At 38.9% G+C, this 22,134-nt stretch overlaps 1 protein-coding gene across 2 annotated transcripts in view; it reads right to left on the bottom strand.

The window, feature by feature from the left end:
• The window catches only part of LOC139685637 (uncharacterized), a 106,788-nt gene that overhangs the window by 14,321 nt on the left and 70,333 nt on the right, over positions 1 to 22,134 (bottom strand). The window contains exons 3-8 of one of the 2 annotated variants that reach the window (XM_071582582.1): positions 18,341 to 18,531; positions 17,979 to 18,089; positions 14,832 to 15,173; positions 11,219 to 12,327; positions 6,692 to 6,925; positions 847 to 1,048 (exon numbers count right to left, since the gene is read on the bottom strand). In XM_071582582.1, coding sequence (XP_071438683.1) covers positions 847 to 1,048; positions 6,692 to 6,925; positions 11,219 to 12,327; positions 14,832 to 15,173; positions 17,979 to 18,089; positions 18,341 to 18,531 — 2,189 coding nt within the window. The remainder of the gene's footprint in view (positions 1 to 846; positions 1,049 to 6,691; positions 6,926 to 11,218; positions 12,328 to 14,831; positions 15,174 to 17,978; positions 18,090 to 18,340; positions 18,532 to 22,134) is intronic. The other variant, XM_071582583.1, reaches the window with a different exon arrangement.

Genomic DNA, 22,134 nt, shown 5'->3' with positions numbered 1-22,134 from the left:
TGTGATGAGTTTATGCATCAATTCATGACTATGGATAAATTATAGATACACCTCGCCACTTCAGAGACAAAGGAAAAGTCGACACATTGGGTTTCTAAGGCAATCTAGCTCCAAAATATGTGAAGGGAGTTAAATCTGGCAACAAGGTATTAGGCACGGTTTTTCAGGATGTATGTGGAATCATAAACAGGACTTGCCTAGAGGAAAACTGATAAATGGAGAGTGCATCTTATGCATTGTTTTAGCACTGGTTGAGCAAAAAAATTAAGAAAAAACATCCTCATTTGGCAAAGAAAAATATTTTCATCCATCAAGACAATGCACGAGCGCATTCCTTGCACAGTTTTGATGTTGAAAATTATGGAATTTAAGTTCAAATTATTACAACACCCACTGTGTTCACCAGGTTTGGTCTTCAGCGACTTGTTCCTATTTCCTCGCTTGAAAAAATGGCTCAACAGAAAACAATTCACGCCGAATGAGGTGGTCAACACCAACACAGACACCTCTATTGAGGACCTTTCAAAAACCTACTTTCTGGACTGCTAAAAAAAATTGGAGAAATGCTGGGAAAAGTGCATCGAGCTAGAAGTGAAACATAAAAAATTACCCAAAATTATTTCTTTATTTTTTCCTAAGAATTTATTGAACGATCCATGGAAAAAACTTAAATATCTCTCACACTCAGAATAGGTTGTTATAACAGGGAAGGATTCCATTGAAAGCAAGATCCAAAGACGTAGTCCGAAGAGAGATCATCTTTTCAAAATGCATTTACAAATTGCAAAGCACATTTTTCAAGCTTTGTGTTCTTCTTGAACTTTTCAATCCGCATGGATTACCAACCTTTAAAATGGTTTGAGCCTTTCGAGTCTGCCCCTGCCACTCCTGCAGAGCATATTCATACACTTTCACCCGATCACCAACACTCTTCACCAACTGCTCACCGCTGCTGAATGCATCCGACTGGAAATTCTCAGTGGCCGGCGTTGAGAGCTCACTTGTAGTGCAACTGCTTCCGGCTGCACAGCTACTTCCTTCCCACAACCTGCAATTATTTTTTGTGACATTTAAATAAAAGTTAATGACAACAGTTATGAAAATAAAGCGTATTCAACCTGCTGTGTTGACACCTTCATAGTGGCCATAACATAGTGCCATTGTGTTATGGCTGGGAGGTGTGGCAAAGACAGGCTAAAAAGAGAGTTAAGGCATTGTATCTGGTTCAAAAATGTACAGTAAAAACTATCCAATGATATCTCGATTATCATGACAAGTACAAATGTATTTAGAGGAAATATTTTTTCCATGAAGATTCATCGCTTGGTCTAGTTCAGCACACACAAATATTTCCACATTAACGTTGACTCTCATCTTCTGCTGAAGGATGGAATCAGCGACAAGACAGTGAAAAGGTTCCGTGGAGAGGTCTGGAGGATCTGTTTAAGCATATGCATGGTAGGATAATCTTTAGCCTATGATGTTCATTTGGGAGGCATATGAAATAAGTCATTATTAGAGTTACATGCCACACACAAATATTTAGAACTGAAATGTATGTTTGAAGAAATAGATTAGTTTATGGGATATTTTAGCCCTATATTTTCGGTCATTTCAAATAAGGCTGCTTTATAAAAAAATTGTTGGTAACATCAGCTTCATACCAATATCAAATACACGCATCTTATAGGGCCTGTAACTCCAATATTAGAAATGCAAACAAAGAAAGCATTGAATGCTGAGGGACACAAAATGTTCTCCCCGAAACAACGCTATTGGTTGTATTTTCTAGGAGCAATTATATGAAACATAAATTCTTTTGAAATGTTAATTACACTAGGCTAATTCTATGATTCAGTTCTGACCCTTTTCCATGAAAAACCCAAAGAGGCAATGTGCAACCCTCATGCAATGCAGGCATTACCTCTTAAACAAAATCATTCATCCTAACATAACTTACTGCTAATTTTCAACAATATGATATTATATTATATATATTTATTTACCACCACCAAGTCAAATTATTACATTAGAAACAAAGAAATACATCATATCTAATGGGCACGGCCAACTTGCAGGATTTCAAGAAGGCTGCAGATAAAAATCCATGCTATACAAAGTAAGAACCGAGCTCATTCAAATTCTATATGTTAATTAATATGAGCATTAAAACATTTAACCACTTAACAACTTATTCATCGACATCGGCAGTGCTTTGGCATAGAGCAGAGGGTTAAGTTTCTAATCAGCAAAGAAACCCTGTTTGCCACCAAACCATGGTTTGACTGGCGAGGTTGCTAATGCAAATCGATCAGTGTGTGAAGTTCAGTCATCAGGGTACTAAGGGCGGCAAATTCCTTTCCCAGTGATGCCCATGGTTCCCCAAGAAGATTTGATACCTGGTAAACTTGGACAAAAGGTGACTTGAAATGCACATCTTGGTGAAGATAAGGGTGCACAGGGGTGTGCCAGGGAATTGAACCTGGGTCCTCTGGTCAGTAGCCAAGCTCTCAACCCACTGGACTGCTGCATCCTTCCCTACTCACCATCAGTAAAGATATTATAAGGGGTCGTCAAATGAAAACCAAACACCCACCCTAACACACAGTCTGTGCAAAAGGTGACGACACTGTTGCCACATATTGACACTGCCATCGCTGTGATAGGAGAACTGCAGAGTGATAACTCATAGTTGCACAAAGTTGTTGGGTTCTGTCCTGGTTGGTGCGGGGACTGGTCTAGTGTGTGGATCCATTAGGCTTTCATTTGACTGTCCCTTGTATTTTAACTCCACCTATTGATTGTTTTCAATCATGATCACAATATCTTTGGAAAAATTCATAAGCACTTTGTTTTTGATAACAAAACACAGCCTTCAAACCAATGATTGGTTTGATAGGCAAGGAAAGTACTCAACTCACACAAAGACCTTTGGAATTTGAAATTCAAGCATTCAGGGAGGAAAACAGGTAGCAATTCCTTTCTGTATGCCATCCGTCACCCCTGAGAAAGTTCTGGTGCCCAGAAAGTCACACGGCTTGAGTTTAACTCCAGTCTGGTGTGGCATCATTCAGATTTGAACCCAGGCCCATTCAGTGAGTAGCTGAGCATCATACCAAAGAAGCTACCACACCAAATGAAGGGTTTTAAGGAAGGATTTAATGCAAGATCCTGGCTTATTGTTTTTCATGGAATTTCAAATGGCTGACAACTAATATAAGTGCTAATTCAAATTCATTGTTTATTCCTGGTTTCCCCTTTTAATTTTTCCCATCCTTCACCCATATTACTAATTATCGGAACATTTGCACCCTTAGTCTTGAAGGCATTTCAATTCCACCCATACTTTCATTCTCACACTTGGAAGAGTAAAAGTTGAGCATTCGAAATTCAAAAGGGACTTCCCATTTCATCACCATTCTCACGCAGTAAACCCGAGGGACAAAAATCAACCATTTTAGGTGTCATGACATTTGTTGTGGCTTGCCCCATGAAGTCTTTGCAGACAAATTTACATTGCTTGATTTATACTTCATTTTACGGGGTCATTCATAAGTTATTCATTCACGAATCTAAGATAAAGGGGACTTGGAAGGCACATCAGACAACCTGCTTAAGTAGCTGGATCTTGAAGCAAGTGGGACTTTTGACCTAAGTAGCTTGTTTATGGGTTACTGAGTGCAGAGCCACTTCCAGTGCGAAGGCAATGAGAACCACCATTTGTAACTTCATTCTCAAAACGTATTCTAAATAACAAGGAATTAAGTTCACCAAGGGCCCAGAGATAGTGCCGAGTAACATTGGAGTGGGCACATTTGCAAGAGCTAAGCCGAGCCTGCTCAGTTTATTCTGCTAGTGCTCAAGCATGTGCTGTTACCAGGCATGAGTGACTACTTCAATGTGGTCCCAATACCACAAATAACAATCCTTGGCCTCCATCTCTGTGTCAATTTGACACTAGCCTAATGTTACATGGTTATCTGGCCATTCACTGGGGTGAACATGTTTTATCCACAGTGCAAATGAATGATACTTCTCCCAAATATCTCACCATAGAGAAGTATTTTGCTGGCATTAGTTAAACTTCTGCTTTACTGCCAAGTATTTTCATGTTGGAGGTTATTTTAATTCAGATGATAGACATTCAAATTTGATGGAACTCGTCACTCACTTAATTGTGCTGCAGTTTTTTCAATTAGAAACGTGAATGCTGGTTTTAGTTGAGAGTTATACAGGTGGGTGATAAAGGTAGTGGACATCCCCTAATGCACACAAGGTTCTTGAGAGATTTTCCAAGTACATGATGGAATCTCATTCTTTCGCACCCATTTTGTCCAACCTATGTTCACAGCCAAATGCCAAACATCCCAAGGCCTCTCACTAACAGCAAACCAGTATGTGAGTACTCACTTAGTGCCTGTGATGCATGTAAATCAATAACGATACATCTCTCAGCAATTGGTGAGATACCCATTCACTCCCGATTCATAAAAATTGTGTGTCAATTTGAACAAATAAACTTTAAGTTAGAAAATATCAGAAAAAAGGCAAACATCTACATTTATTGGAAGATTGATATGATTAATCTAGAAATTTCATTTTTTTCCTATCAATCTTTTTCTTGATATCTTGAAGTTACAAGATGATCTTCATTGACTTTGGCTGCCATCTCAAAATTTACCGACTTCGACAATGGACCCGTTTTAGAAGCACTGTACTTACAATGTGAATACAACTCTTAGCAGCATTTAATTATTCACTTGAGTTGATAATCTGTGTTTAATGCCTAGCTCTCTCAAAGATCAAGATGGTCTGCATGAGAATTTCGTTAACTTTTGAAATCACCAAATGCAAGAAAGTACTAAATATATTGGTAATATTAAAATTTCAAACTACACATGGACACTTGTCACATCTACTCATGGATAAATAAAATTACTGTAAATGCCCTGTGAATGTACAATGACGGTACAAAATACTGAAAATATAGAAACTGGCACATTTTTAATTCTTCAATCTATGTCCAGAAGCACTCCGCCTGAAAGATTTGTAGCATCCAATACATGAGCTTGAGTCATCTATCAAAAGAGATCATCCCATTCTCTATACATATGTTGTTATATAGTTCCAGAGAATCTTTAAAGTACATATGTGATTAGTGTAACCAACTAAAAATAAATTGATTAAAGCCTGGCCAGCACTTACAGATAGTCAAACTAATTTCCTTACATGTGAACCAGTGATAATAACAAGCTTTTCCAAGAAGGTCTGGGTTAAAAATAATTATTGCTCACACATTTGCCTTCCCCAACAATAACAATGAACATGGTAAATAATAATATGGTTGGGTGATCCAAATGGTAGAGCATGGTCTACTGAGTGAAGGGTCCCTGGTTCAAACCTGGGTTATATCTTTAGACAACACATCCCAGGCCATGCAATTATCTGAATACCAGGACATTGTGGAAAATTATAGGTAGAGGAAATTACTCCCAACACAGAAGTGAATTTTACATGCTGTATGGCTTTTACTTCACCAAACAAATCAATCTTTCTGAAAGGATGATGACTTTTGCTGGTAATGGCAATATTTCCCATTATATGCAAAAAAGACAATTGATAAGAAATGTGAAAATAATTGAGGTGCATCACCAAATTTGGGGCTTAATTTTTTTCTGAATTACAGACTATCAATTGACAATACAGACAATTCAATTGACATATTTAAACCTTTGGCTGTACAATTGAATTTCAGACCAGTTCATAGGATATTCCAATTATTAAACAAAAAATAAGTAATCATTTTGGCTACCCCAACTTTTTTTCAGTACCTCTGATGGTTATTTGGTATTTATGCCTTTCTGGCCCATATTTCTGGTCTAATGAATTCATTTTTTTTGATGATGTAATCACTTTGCACTCAAAGAGTTGTGCACACAAGTATCTATCCACAAGATATAACCATCTATAAATATCAAAGGGCTAAGAGCTGAGTCGATAATCTGTGTTTAATGTCTTGCTCTCCCAAAGAATAAGATGCTCAAAATGGAAATTTCACCAAAAATTTGTGGAAAATAACCACAGGGGAGAGGCATTACTACAGTCATTGGCATCACAAGAATTTCACACCACACCTACACACACATCATATCTATTAATGTTTCAATTGAAATATGCCCCATGATCTGTACGGTGGCACGGTTCAACCATCCTCCTACATCTCCACTGGATGAATGAGTACCTGGATAAATGTCACCATCTACTCAGGCATACAAGGGACAGCTGCTCAACTGCCACACACCAATACAACCACTGCCCCACCATTGTGAAATACAAAATGCATTCTTGAAAGGTGAAGCAAGGGGGCTAGGCCTAAATTAAAACTCAGAATGTGAACCGGGCAAGTAAATTAAATGCTGTAGCATAAATTCAATATCCCAAAATGCAACTAAATGTACATTTTCCTCCTTGTATTCTAATGGCAATGACTAAAAAGTATTATAAAAGCATATAATAAGACAGTTACGAAAACAGTCATCAAATTATGGGAACACTAAAACTTGATGCTGACACTGCAAACCGAAAATTACTATGGGATTGGGAAGACAATTCATGCCATGTGGTGGAAAGAAAAAACCTCTGAAGTAAAAAAAGAAGGGCTCACTAAGTGCAGAGGGGTAGAAATTCTTGCCTTGCTGAGTTTTGTTGTTCCATTGGTGAGAGCCACTGACTGCTGCGATTCCCCTCTCCCCTCCCATCCCAATCCATATATCCAGACTCCTCGGAGCTCCAGTGCAAGGGGAGCACCTCTAGATTCGATACTTTAGAGTGTGTTAGGCTGGAGACCTGGGAGGAGAGGAAACTTGCCGACATCACCGAATCAGCCATCTGGCTCTCACTTCCATGGCTCTCCACTTGCTGCAACCTGAAATGAAGCAAGTATCAAGCAAACATGCATTGCAGGAGCATGAGCATTGCTGGAACATGATATGCATATCCTGACTTGAGTGAGTAACAACAAAGGGCATGTTCCCACAGGAAAAAAACTTTACATTATAATCTAGGCTATAGAGGATCAGCACATCATTAGGCGATTAATTACTCATCATGATTGATCACCTGACCTTCAACAATTGCATTACTTTGGTTACTCTTTACGTTTCCATTCCACCATATCAGGCCTCAATTCTTGACACCGAAATAATACTTGGGGGTTGAGAAAGAGGCAAAAAATGATGAAGCTTCTAAAGGTCAGAGAGACAGACACTTGGAACTGATTAAGATTAGAAAGAGTACAATGGCCTTTCACAGAAATATGCTGGAGGATGCTAAACTTAATAAATTTATTTAACTAATATATTTAACTAATCAGGCATTTACAAACTTAAATGCGATAACTGCAACTCTTATTATACAGGCCAAACAGGACAGAATTTTAAAACACAAGCCCAAGAACATGCCAGGCGTCAGAAAAAGTAAAACCCCAATCCCTCTTTGCAAAACTCCTCTTAGCATAACCATAATAGTAATTTTGTCCCAGAAATATCACATGTCATCCCTAAAGGATTAAAAATGGATGCTCTAGAGCTAATTGGGATCCGAAGGCACATGGCGGATCCCAATACAACAATTTGTAATGAGCAATTATATGCTCATCCCTACCCTCTCCTTTACGAAAATGGACTCGAGGGTAAACAAACCCAACGGTTCAACATACTCAGTTGCATCTATGCCATGACCAGATCCTATTAAACTTCATGACCCAAACAACACCATTCTCCTGTTTTGTTTTCTCTTTCCTCGACCACCAACTTTCACTTCCGAAAAATTCCCCGACCCTACACAGCCACCCTTCTCCCAGAGGGTAAACAAATCCAATGGTTCTAAGTAGCCGTCCGCTCCTAGCCCCCCCCCACAATACACCCAGACCAGACCCAATGCTTAGTCATAACCAAGGCAACACCACCTCTTCTATCTTTAACTGGAAAAGCCACAACCACAGACTTTGATGTCCCAGAAAACCCGCCCCCCCTCCTCAGTTCGATGGGCATATATTCAACAGCCGTGCGTGTCACTTGTACCTGATGATGCCACAAGCTGGTGAAATGCATTGTACTGTGAAATGAAGCCTGGGAAAAATTACAAACTCTTTCAATACGGACATCAAACAATTCCACAAAGTGAAGCCTGAAAGTGTGAAGTATATTAGAAGGTTTAATCACTTGGTTTATGCGGTCTCCAAATGGGTAGCAAAAACATTGATAAAACTCAACCTTTTAATATGAATTGAATAGGCTTGGGTAAAAATTGTACCACTTAATTTTTAATCTAAATGTGAAATATTTTCTCAAATGAATTCATTAAAGACTTAGTTCACTTGGAACCCTCTTTGAAAGATCTTGAAGCACTTTAATTTTTGACATCAAATAAAATTCATTTTTATTTTCTCAGAAAACCTTCACAAACTTTGATAAAAAAAATCATGTTAATTAATCCCAATCAATGATGGAAAGTGGTGGCATTCTTGTGTCCCTTAGCATCTTTCTCAGCATTCTAAAATCCCATCACAAATTGTGCTTTTTTGACCAAAACACTATATATTGTGATTTCTCATTGCCTGCCAAAAATTCTGAAATTTTCAAATTTGAAAAAATTTATTTTCTCGGCAAATTGTCAAAAAGAATTATAGATTGCTATAGTGATGATAAATTTAGAAAATCAACAAAAACAAAAATTCGTGAGCATTAATGCACGTTTTGTCATTTTCCTTCAGATAACACTTCACTCCCGTGTCTTCATATTTCTAGAATTTTGAAGGATCATACTGTCCGAAATGAATTTAAGAAACTTCTTAAATTATTCCAAAAGTGTAAACCTATGTTTTAGGTGATACTTTTAGAAACCATTAAATAATCAAGGATGGTTTACGGCTTTGGTGTAAAAATTAACATATAAAACTTTGGATGATTCGATGAATCATAGAAGAATATGTTGGACTTCTTTATGTGAGCAATTAATTTTTGAATAAATGCATTTCTCCTGCAAGTATATCAAAAAGTATCTTTTCCTAAATTTTGATCTTCACTAGAGTATTGCACATATCCAAATCACACTTTCAAATTGAGAAGTTTTGATGACAAGCTTTTATACACACAAGCTGCAATATTGTATTTTTTTAACTTCTGACTATATTACACACAATGTTGTTGACAAAATTGAACTTATTACATAGTAGCACCGATAATCAAAACATAAAAAAAATTTGACAGTTTCCATACCATGGATACAGCACAATTTATCAATGATTGCACTAAGTAGAAAATTGCAAGGGCATGGAAGATGTGAAAGGGGGGAATATGGTCTGGAATATAAGTGTGCATGATAATTTAAACATAAAGCACAAGAAACATTCAAATACTTGATACCTAGTTAATCAATGGTTTCAATACTTTTATTTAAGTAACTAGGCATGGTCTGTTCACTACTTGACATAGATGGCAGATTTTAAAAAATGATTCCAAGATGATGCAAATAGAGTTAACGTCGTGAAACTTTCTCTACAAATCAATACTATTTTAACAGCAGGATAAACAAGAGGGAAGGGGAAAATTCTATAGCAGAGATTTATAAAAAATGGTTGAAAAGCTCTCCTGAGAGTACTATATGCATGCACAGTTATGGGTTGCGATTTTAGACTATATGAATCAGAAGCGCAAATCCCTAAAATGAAATCAAAGAAATAGGTTTTCACCCTGATAAATTTATGCGATTCTCTTTCAACTTTTTCATAAAATATTTCACTGCATACCTTTCAATTACAGCAAAACTAAGATGAAACATACCAATGTAAGTGATGAACAGTCCTTTTCACCCACCATTACTATGCCAAACACATGATAGTAACGAAGTACGTAACCCAATCTACACAATATTTATGGTGATACAGAGTAATCTCAGCAATTAAAATTTCATATTTTCTAATAAATGTCCAGATACTGAACTTATTGAGTCCACATAGGAAATAATTTAAACTTGGAACTAACTTGCTCTGATCATGTTAGCACATACATACAATGCCTCCTGTGCCATGTGTGATAAAACAACCATGGTCATAGTATGAGAAATATCTAAACTAGCTACAGATAAGTCATTCCTCCAGGCATTCAGACCATTCAACCATCAATACTCCTCTTCTAGGATTTTAAACCCCTGATATTCCTCCGACATATTTTTAAGTCCATGAAATTCTGTTAACTTAATATTACCTTTTTCCAATACATATTCTTTAATTAACTAAATTTGACAGCATCATACCGCCAAAGAAATGGTTAATCACCCTGCATCCAAAATATAGCTGCCATTGAAAGAGAAGAGTTGCACTAGTTGCAATGGTTTGTGGAGTTTTTTTTTTTTTTTTTTTTAGGGGAGGCGACCGACTGCTAAGGTCATTTGCGCCATAGGGGATGGACAGGAAAGGATGAAGGGTGGAGAGAAACCTGGCGTCGGCATTAGCCTACTCTTTACGAAAGGCGCCAAGGGGTCCGCAGCTTAACATCCCATCCGACGGACGCCGTACTCGCTCAAAGTGCCCTCCACAAAGCACCTCAAGTAGGGATCGAGATACCTCTGAAAAATATTCAACACCGCCGGGATTTGAACCCGTGCCCTCAGGGTGGGAAGCCAGTACGTTAGCCCCTTCACCATCTCGACCAAGGTTAAATAACTGCCTCAAAAAGCCTGTTGAATTAAACAATTCAACATTGAATACATGTACGACAACAAGTCTTGTGGTTTTCGGATGTAGCATCTCAAAACTTTGTTAATGATTATTATCACAGTATGTTTCATGATGATAACCAGCTATTGCCTTGAAATATGGGTATCCCAGAAAAAAGATTATAAAAAAGGCCTTAAAGAAATGAAGTTAGATGTAGGGTGTTTGTTGAGACCTCTTTAAATCTAGTCTTCAGTAACAGTTCACGACTTATTTAAACATTTGTTCACAACTGATACAGAAATACTCCAGTGCCACAGATATGGGAAGACATGAGCACAATGATTGGCACCTTGTGAATTCATCTGTGAATGCCACCTCAAATTTTGACTTGAGTTCACCCAAATTCCTTAGAGAGCACTTAATATCAGCCTGGGGCCAAGATAGAGTTGGGCACCACTGGCTATTTTAGGGGTAGATCACAAGGGTTCATTCCATGCATACCTGTCAGCCGCTGGACACCCAATGTCTTGAATGCCTTCACTCGCGCCAGCCTCTGATGTAATGACCAGCTGGGGGTCGGTGACTGGTGATTGCCCAAGCTCTTGACCAAACGAAAATTCAATGTCCAAGGCCATTGGTGGCTGAGATGGCTCACCATGTAGACACTCATCCAATCCTCCTTCCGGGTACTCAACCAAATCCTCCATGTCCCATTCTAAGCTCACCATTGCAGCTTCGTCCTCACCTATGATCACCTGACTAGAAAAACTATCCACTCGAGGAGATTCCACACTGACATCTGGCCCCTGAGGAACCCTGACATCAAGACCCAAAGGAGTTGACTCTCGAATCTCCCGCAGTGGGCTTTTAGCCAGTGGAGAGTCCCACTCAAGAGATTCAGCCGAGCCGACACTATTTCGGCCACCAGGTGGAGGAAATGAGTCCGACATTTCGGAAGATGTACTATTTTTTATTGTTGTTAAACTGTACAGACCAGCAAAGCATGCCCTAGCCTTCTGCTGCTTCACTGACTCCGTATCCCCACCCGAACACTTCACCACTGCTATGGATGACCCTTCACCCTCGCTAACAATATTACCCTTCATTAAATTGGACATGCCCGGAAGATTTCTGTTGCACTTGATGGTTTCAAATTCCTCATCCATGATGAGGCAATTTGTTTTCAGCTGGTCAATTTCTTTCTGCAACTTTTCCATGCAAGCCATTGTACTAGTATCAACACTTTCCCTTAATGAGAAATCCAGGCTCAGATCTGAGCAGGTGCTATCAAATGAACCTTCCCGAGGAATGTTTCTGCCACTATCATCATTCCCATGGTCAGGGAACCCAAGAGAGTCAAATGACTCCTCCCAGAACACTTTTGGGTTGCTTTGCCCATCTGATGGCTCTTCCGTGATGGACCATGAGCTCACTTGGGGTTTCCGTGCTGTCATGCGATTCCGGAGTGTCTCGGTGCTGCCTGGGGTTCCTCTCCAGGACTGCACCAATGGTGCTGGTGCCATCTCTGCCTTCCCCACACATCCCACTGCCCCCTGACACCCATTCCGGCCAGGCGTGCCAGGCAAGCTTGCGCTGCTCTTCCTTGCTCCCTGGAAAGAATAGCCAAGCAAGAGCCAAGAATCAAAGAGGAGTCAAGACAAAGTTACATTTACTCTAAAAGCATGAAGATTCCTCCAAATATTTCCTTGAAAAAGTTCCTCATTCAATGATAAATAATGCCATCATCTAGATGGCCAACAGGCTCCCTCCCTTTCCTCAATCTTGGTCAATATTTATTTGGATAATTTGAAAAGCATTTATTCTCCTCACGTCTCCCCAAATGAAATGACGCATTTCATTGATATCACCTCAAAGATGACATACGTTATGCGTGAATTGGAACACCAAGAAAACTGACTAGTTTTCTGACAGTGCTCAATTCTCAAGATAGCAGAAAAGTAAACTCTACATTCCAACAAACAATTAAAATACATAAAATGCATTCAGTATTTTCTTCCTCATATCCCTTTTATTGGAAATTTTAGCAAGATCGAGGGCAAAGCTGCCAATAGACCTTCAATAACAACATTAGAAAACATGCGACACAAACACCCCTTTGGTAAAGACTACTCAGACTTCTTCTTACAAGGGCAGAGAAGTAATGAGAGTATTTTTTCCAGTGTATTTAGAGTTTTAATACCTTGGAATGGAGTGTTACTGCTATGAATTACTAGAGAATGATGCTTAAATTATGCAAGCATTTTGTAAACAAATTTGTGAGAAGAGCATTCACAAATAATATACAGGTATGTAGGTTTATCTTGTATGTACTGTGACTCCTTTAGAAGCAATTTCATCAATTCCTGAAATGAAATTGAAGCACAAGCATTCATTTCATTCTGCATGGGCAATTAGGATTCAATATCTAACTCATGCATCATGTCATTTCCACTTTCAAAAGAAAATTTCATTCTTCACCTCCTCTGACGTCCACACTGCCAAAGAATACTGAAGTAGGTCATACCTCCTCATTGGAACGCATTATGAAATCCTCACAAGGCTCTAATAGAGACATCGAGCACGTAGATACAGGAAATACAATCCGCAAATTTACATTTTTTTTACCATGAAAAAACAGCCTCGCTTGACAACAATATTCAAAACTACTTTTGTCAAAGCCATTTTGATATTTTCTTCTACTCCTCAATATATGCAGAAAAACTTCAATGAATGGAAAACAATACTACACGAAAATAAATGGAAGAATTTCTGTATTTTTTTTCTAAGTTGAAGCCAGGACTCTTTAAATTTCAGGTCTTTTTGATTTAGACACACCTTGCAAACCTCACGCAAATCTTTAAAGTTACAAGACAGTGGAAATATGACACACCCGCAAGATTTGGAAAAGTTTGTTCCACAGAATTTTTAAAAACCACCATCGATTTAATCAGAATATGACAATTGAGCTTTGGAGATTTTTACCAAACTAACAAACTGGTCGTCACATTGTTTTTCCAGGTTAGTTTCTTGAAATGGCCAACAACTTCCCAAAACACACCTCTCCATCTTCACAAATTTAGGTCCTGAATAGTATCCATTGAATATCCCATCCCCACAAGAGGGGAATTGAAGTTCTATCAAATAAAGTATTCAAGAAGTTAAATCCTGAGAAATTCTACATTGGTGAGCATTGATAAGGATTGGGGAGCCTCAACATACTTGTTCCATCTCTTTTGCATCGGAAATTTTGATTTATGATCAATAAGGTTTGGTGGCTATGGTTGCTATGAGAATCATGTCAGTACAAAGGTTTATTACTCATCAGTGGATATTACGAATATGAATGTTGGGTTCAGATGTAAGGATAATATTGCATTTCTGAATAAGAAATAAATTGCATTGCGGCAAAATAAATTTGTCTGTAATTAACAATCTAGTTATACTATTATACCTCAGTGCTCATATTTTTTCCTGTGTAATACTACATAATTAACATAAAATAATGCACGTCATCACAATTTTAAGGAATTTCAATTTCTGACAAAAATTAATAGATTTAATTTCACAAGTACCCTGGGATAAACAAATATAAAATCATTTCTGTTAAAACTTATTTTCTTCTGATGTAGTCACTGTTATTGAAAGTGATATTCTAATTACAGAACATCCCTCTTAAATATTATATGCACACAATACTGAGCATCAAACAATTCATATCCTCAGTAATTTAACTCCGAGGAGCAATAACTCTAATAAATATGGCCCCTTCCTCCATTTATTTGCTGTACTTTCATAAAGATATGGCTTCTGTCAGTGCATAGAGACTCTTCACGCCAATCCCTTTATGGGTAGGCAGAATCCAGAAAGGCCAAATTTTAGATGCCTAACTGAACTTTAACCCATGCCACTGATTTCTTCCACACTACCCTATCTTTGCATACTTCCTTCACCTCACTCACATTCACGCATTCTTTCACTCATTTTGCACAGTTCTACAATTTTACAATAACAACCTTCTGCCAAAACATTCATCCAACAATTGCAACCCAATCCCCCAGTTGAATTCTCTAACTTGCTCCATTCCCAGGGTAGGAGCCGAGAGAGGCCGACGCACCTGCTCGCTGAAGGAAGGAGTCAAGGCCACGCTGCGCACACCGCCCACAGCCCATCCACTACCACCCTTGTGGCTCACAGCATGCACCGGCATGGAGAAGTGCCGAGGTCTCTTCCATCCACGGGGACAGCACGGGTTGAGGGTGTGGCCCAGGGGGCGCACATGTGTCTTGTGCAGTGGCTGCGTCCTCTGGCGCACCGGTGGTGACCACGCATCCCCTGGGCATCGAGCCGAGTGTGCTGGCCCCACACCATCTCCCATAGCCCCCTCGTGGTGCTCGCAGCTCCCCTCCGACACATCTGCATCCTGAGCATCCTCATCCTCACACGATGTTGTCCCACCCTGTGAGTATGGTGCGCACACCCGAAGATGAGAAAAGAAATGATGCGGGGGCAACACAATGCCAAATGACCATGCACAGTATTACACCCATCTACCTCCACTGCAGCCTTTCACCTGAACTCACCAAATACTGACACCCCCCTCAAACATGCCCCTCCATACTCCCACACGCAAGACATGGATAAACCTCAGATTGACACTTCTGTGAGAACTGGTGAAAAGTGGATGTAGGAAATCAATGTTAATGAATTAATTGAGACCTGGGAATTTCTTTTAACTTATTTTGATACTTCCCTAATTAAATGTACCACAGGATTAGAAAGTGAGTATCATTGCTGTCTAATCGAACGGTTACAATAGACAAAAGATGAATACAATACTTGAGACCATGGATTTTCCTAATTTTACCCTCAATTCACATCGTCATCTCATGGAATTTCAAACATCATCATTACTGTCAATGTCTCATTTTTGACAGAATTTCTCAAGCAATGTAACTAATACTGAAATTCAAAATCTTATGCTACACATGATCAGTCAACAACTGATAAATACAGCTTACATCTACGTCAAAGGTCTTAGGTTACCACAGTACTGATCATGCTGCGTTTACCCCTAAAGCTAGGTCCGTACCTACCCTACCCCAACTATGTGGCTAGCAGGCGGATTCTCCTAGCAGATAAGGTGTGGTAGGAGTGCGCTCAGGCGCACCTGGCGGTGACTCACCACATGCTGCGGGGGAAACCCTGCTAATATGAGAGCTATGGGAGAGACGGGGCTATATCAGTTCAAATTTCACACGCTGTCGGGCTCAGTACCAGGTGAGCTCTGCCATTACCTACCAAATCAACCTTAGGGTTGATTACTGTGGTGGTGGAAACCTGATATATTTGAAGAACAATCAATGAAATTAATCTGGCTACTCAAATCTTAACACAACAAAATATTTATCTGAAGAATGAATAATGCTTCTCCTCAATTATGGACTTTAAGAATACGATGGTTGTTTAAATAAGTTAACTTATCTCATAGTTACTTTTGATTCAGATGAATTCAACAATCTTGCTAAAACGTTTTTGTTCATCAGTTATTTTTATATTACATGGCATAGAACCAGAACAGTTCCAGGATACATTAGTTAATATATGTAATTTTAGCAGTCAATCAAGATTACCTGGATAACAATTAACTTAACGACACCTGTACAGGGAATTTAACCACCAGTACTAAGTGCAAAAGCCTACCCATTTGTTTGCATATAATTATATCCATATTATTATATTATACCCCAATTGCAAGCATTTTTTTAAACATTATATTTTTTATATTCCATATTTGAAGACAGCTTATATGGATCTTAAAATTATGAAACAATTGACTCGTATACTTTTATTTATATAGGTAAATCATTTCAAACATTCTGGCAATCCAAATTTCTTATGTGATCCTGTTCAACTCTATAGCACTTCACAGAATTATTATTAGAGTAATTTCCTTGGAGCATGTTTGTTGTAGTATTTGATGATGGATACAAATGAAGGCAATATTTTTATAATTTACAACCACATGAATATTGAAAATTTTTAGGGGCATACTTTTAATGGCATTTTAATTGCAGTTGTATTTTCCCCTTATTTATAAATAACTTTTATATTTGGTGAAACTGCTTCACTTGTATATGTTAGTGAAAAAGAAACTTCTGATCTCCAAGTGTTTATCCTGCCATTAGCTCTTGCAGCTCCATGTACTGATAGCTCTTGGTGGCACAAAAGACATCTCGCATACTCTTCACTTACCAAACAAAACCATCATTTAAACATAGCCATCAAGCTTACAATATTTTGACTACATTTCACTTATCCATCATAAAACACATGACTGTGTATTTGCTAAATGGATATAAGTGGGTATGAACAAGTAAAAGAACAAATATCAAGGGTGAATTTTTAAGTTTTCCAACTAGATATGAAGACTTTAACAGCAAACTGAGAAAGTAATTACAATGAAAAATTACACTTTTTCAATGGTTCCTTTAAATTAAGCCAATTAACTCTGGAAGTACTCCCATTTTCTTGACAGTGTAACTTTATCAATAAGCTAATAAAAATAAAGGCATCATCGATCATAAACTGTGCCCATGTGATAAATTTATAAGGACATATATATCAGGATCAAATGTCAAGAAAAAGCAGTAATGAATGATCTGATATTGAAATAAAACCTCCAGCCAAATGAAGCGCCGTGGGTAAGGCTGCAGCTGAGCATTCTATTACCGTTAATCATTTATGAAAGCTATTTCTATTCCATATTCCCTCATGCATTATTTGCCATACATAATATACAATAATATGTTAGCTCAACATGCAAATTCCTTCAGCAAACAGCAGCTATTGAATTGATACAGTTTTGTAACCTACCCCAAGATAAAGAGGTCATTTTTTGTCATCAGCAACAATTGAAATTATGGTACAAGAGTCAATGAAGAGTGGTAGAAAACAAACATCTATTAGAGCTCCAATCGCAATCATCAGATTACTGATAAGTAAAACTGGTTATGTGAGCAACAGTTGCTTTAAAAACTACATGCTCACCCTCAGCATGCCACGAAACACCATATGGTTTTCTGGGCTGAAAACTTGAGGGAGTACCATTCAGCTTCAAATATAATGGCTCCAGAAACAGTGCGACATTTTTTTGACCAAACTGAGGCAAGCCTCATTTTAAGTTCCACAAAATCCTCTCTCAAAACTATGGCAGTGACACTACTCAAATCACATTGGTTCATCGAGTCAGGAAGCAACTTACACAAGATGATGAACTTGGTGAGGAAGAGCCATCTTCAACCGAGGCACAATGTGTCCTCCTGAAGGGAACATCTTCATCACATGCAGGGCTCCGCGGACCAAAGTACAGACCCTGAAACCATTTCATTGCCAAATCAAGCATATCACCATGCAAACATTAGGAGTGTATTAGTGTCAAAAGCAAAAGTCATTGGACCATGGTAATGGGCACAGACAGGTTCTCTACTTTTTGGCATGGCAATATGCAAAGTATTGGATTAGTAGTCCCAAGAGAGTTTAGTCTACCGGACTGTGAGGGTGTGCCAGGGGATTGTTAATTCGTGCTCAAGCCCAAACGTTTGCTCAAATGAGAGTGGCAAATACCTTGAAAGTCTCAGAGTCGTCCAGCTGGGTGAGCGGCAGGGAGAATGGGAAGTAGGTGGCAGTGGCATGCGGCGATGGGCTGTGGGGGTGGGGAGGGGGGCGAGGAGGGCGCCTCGTGCAGCAGAAGTGGTACAGCTTGTAAAACATCAAACTGCCCACGCCCAGGAGGAAGATCACACCAGTTGCCTTCACTGTAAGATGTGAGAAAAGAGCGAGAAGGGAAATGTTTATTACCTTTCCAACAACCAATGTACGCAATTCCTTTTGGATTATTTGGCATCACAACAACCAATCCTGCCAAGAGACTATCTCTCATATTACAACGGCCACAGGTGAGCAATTTAGACTGCTACAAAAAATTTCAACTCAAAAGAAAACATTGATCCCAATGCCTTGGTGATCCCAATGCCTTGGTGACCAAAAAGTTAAAAAAAAAAATGAGATTTTATTCATTGACTTTAAGTCCACCCAAGGGAACAGTAAAGGAACAGGCAGGCAATTTACAACCACAAGCCTTAGGTGGAAGAAAAACACATCCAGGTGGGAGCTGAATTCTAAATCTCTGGGTTGGCCACCAAGGTCATTATAACCCTCCATACGGAGAGCAATAATCACTAAAGCAGTCTCGTTCTCAAGTGTCGTTCATATTTACAATATGCACAAGTGAATTCCAAACGTAAATTATAGGTTAGATTCTATTAGTACATACACTTCCAATTTTCCACCCTTTAAACAAATTTACAGTTTACACTTAAATGCAATGATATTATATACCAAGATATTTTTTGGGCTCACCAGATTTCACTATTTTCATGTTTGGCATTCATTTCCAATTATAATTTGGAAGAAATTTTCCATTCAGCAGGCTTTCATTACTGACTCTCATTAGGAACAATGGATATGATAATTGTGATTTTTTTCAACAGCCTTAATTCATTTTTTTGCTTTTCATGCATCTGTGGTGACCAAAGTGAGATCCAAATAAGTACTTTTCACCCACCACATGAAATGCCTCAAGGGTCAAGAAGCCAGAATACATGTAGCACAACTCGAAGGTAACTCCTTTGGGCTGGCAGGCAGGTGCCCACCACACCAACTGCACTAGATTTTATATCATCACATTATTTTTTATGCACATCAATGCCTACTAAAACAGATAAAGTACCATGTCATGATGATCAATATTTGAAAGCCTAAATAAACTGCATTTTAATATTGTTCTCATTAGGATAATTCATCACAGAGTGAGGCACAAAACTCCACATAAAAGTCTAATAATTACGAATTTTGTGACTTTAAACTCATCATAACCCGAGAAAAATCCCCCATCCCCACCTTAAACACCATGCTCCAACAATTTCATGTCGATTGGAACAATGCTGAGCCTCAGTTTGATTAATAAGCGCCTAAAATGAAAAATTCAAATTTGGGGAAAAATTATATAATCTACACAGAGTTACAAGTCGTGCGAGAGTCTTCCTTCCCATTTCAAAGCGACAACCATGGAAATGAAGTTCCATAAAAGTGGAAGGGATTCCCTTTGTGCTTCTCTCCCATCCACTGTTTTAGAGAATCATCAGAATGATACGGGAAGTGAGGAACCAACAGAAAGAATGGGCATATCTATGGTATTGATATTATGGAAGAGGAAGGCCAACATACATACATACTCGCTACTTTGCAGCCAACCTGCACCCAGCCTTGGAGGAAGACCGCCCTTATCCAGTTTTATGAATGTAATCATGATCAGACACATAGAGATAACATGTGTGTTTCAATAGTGTCACAAAATATACATGTGCCTCACAATAAAGCTGAATTACTTCTCCAGTAGAATTATTATATGGCGTAGAAAATTCCATTGCGCATGGCTCGAAAAAAACAACAACTTATTCGTTGAAATGTTATGCAAACACTGATACTAAAATGCCTCAAAATAGCAGAGAAATGCCATGCACATCTAGAGTCAATGAACAGGAGTTTCAGAAATAACTTTGCAGTTTCCACATAAAATAGCTTATTTATTTTCTACTAGTTTCGCTACACTGTAGCATCTTCAGGAACGTACATTCCTGAAGATGCTACAGTGTAGCGAAACTAATAGAAAATAAATAAGTTATTTTATGTGGAAACTGCAAAGTTAATTCTGAAAATCCTGTTCGCAATGGATTTCCACAAAGTCTCGGCCTCAACCATCAATAGAGTCAATGACATCAGAAGCGTTGTTTGAATGGTTTGTATGCCATGGCTTACCTGGGTCAGGCTTATTGCTAATGCACCAAGCCAAGAAGGCCCATGATTATTCGAAAATAAATAAACTTTGTGATTATTCACGAGGCTGGCTTTACCACTGCAAGCTACATCATGGAATATTAAAGTTAGCTATCAGGGAAAAACTAAAGTCCGATTGGGGTAATGCTGAAAATTTGTAGATGAGTTTATTGTTTATTTCATAATAAAATCCTCGTCCAGAGCAAATGCACAGCACAGACGAAGCAGAGTTAGTAGGTGTTTAAACGCTGACGTGTCGAACAAAGGTGACAAGGGTATGAGTGAAGTGGGGCAAACTTGTGGAAAGAATTTTTATCGTATTTCTTTTTAGAAATCCTATATTCTTGACGTCGCCCAGCAGACTTCTTTTTGTTTCCTCGGATTAAGGCAGCCCTGAGAGGAACCCGTTTTTCGTCCTTAGAAGAGACACAATCAACCGTGACGAAGACCTTGCGAGAGGTCCCCGAAGACGCCTTCCAGGGCGCTTACCGGTCATGGCAGAGTCGCTGGAAAAAATGTGTCGAGGCCCAAGGACGGAACTTGGAAGAATTTTAAGTGTTTGTGCCAATCTGCACTATAAATTACTTGCATTGCTTTTGGAGCGCACTCTGTAGCTCCACCTCAGTCAGCATCCTTGACCATGATCTTGGCCTTCGGACCCGAGTTTCCGAGCTTGACACAAAATTTTATCGCGTATCGTTGCTCCATGGCATGGGGCATCGTGAATTCAGGACGCGACCCTCGAACAGGAGTCATACCTAGCAGCTACCCGTACACGGTAACGACCCGCAGACAACTGACGCGGGTCGTTACCTTTCCCAAAATCTCCCAACACCTTTTCAGCTACAAATCGCTCCACTCTAGCCATCCGCGTCGGCGGGAATAAATATCATTCCACTTTTTTTAGGGCAGACCCTGTACACCCAGGATCCTCCTAAGGGAATAGGATACGTATAGAATACCAATTTAGCGGCTGTCCTTAAATAACTTAAGGTAATTTCAGTTTTTTTACTCCTCCCACCGTTTGTGCGGATCCTTAACATATGAAATTCTCTTGGGCAATCGTTGGCGCTTTCAAGAATATCAAACATCAAATCGGCACATTTTTCTTGACAAAGAGGAAGAGCGCAATTAGATTTGACGAAGGCGTATTTCACAAAGATTTCTGATTGATGCCATTAAGTTTTTGTACGGAAAAAGTAAACTACCTTAAAATACCACTTTTATTTGATAATTGATTACAGACAGAGAAATGAAAGAAATATTTCAAAGTGTTTTTAACGGCTTGATTAATGGTAACATAATTCTAGACGTAGATTGGAGGCTTTTGAAATGTGGGTGTGGAGAAGAATGGAGAAGGTGAAATGGACAGAGAAGAAAACAAATGAGGAAGTACTTGGTATGGTGGGCGAAGAGAGGGGTTTGTTGGGAGCAATCCTATGGAGGCAGGAAAAGTGGATGAAGGGGGTGTTGACCGGCAGTGGGATGTTGAAGACTGTGATAGAGGGTAGAATGTTGGGCAA

The sequence above is a fragment of the Hetaerina americana genome, unplaced genomic scaffold (assembly GCF_022747635.1).
Source record: "Hetaerina americana unplaced genomic scaffold, ioHetAmer1.1.p SCAF_12, whole genome shotgun sequence".
Taxonomy (NCBI): domain Eukaryota; kingdom Metazoa; phylum Arthropoda; class Insecta; order Odonata; family Calopterygidae; genus Hetaerina; species Hetaerina americana.
Note: the sequence above shows the minus strand (reverse complement) of the source record. Positions and strands in the feature narration are given on the sequence as shown.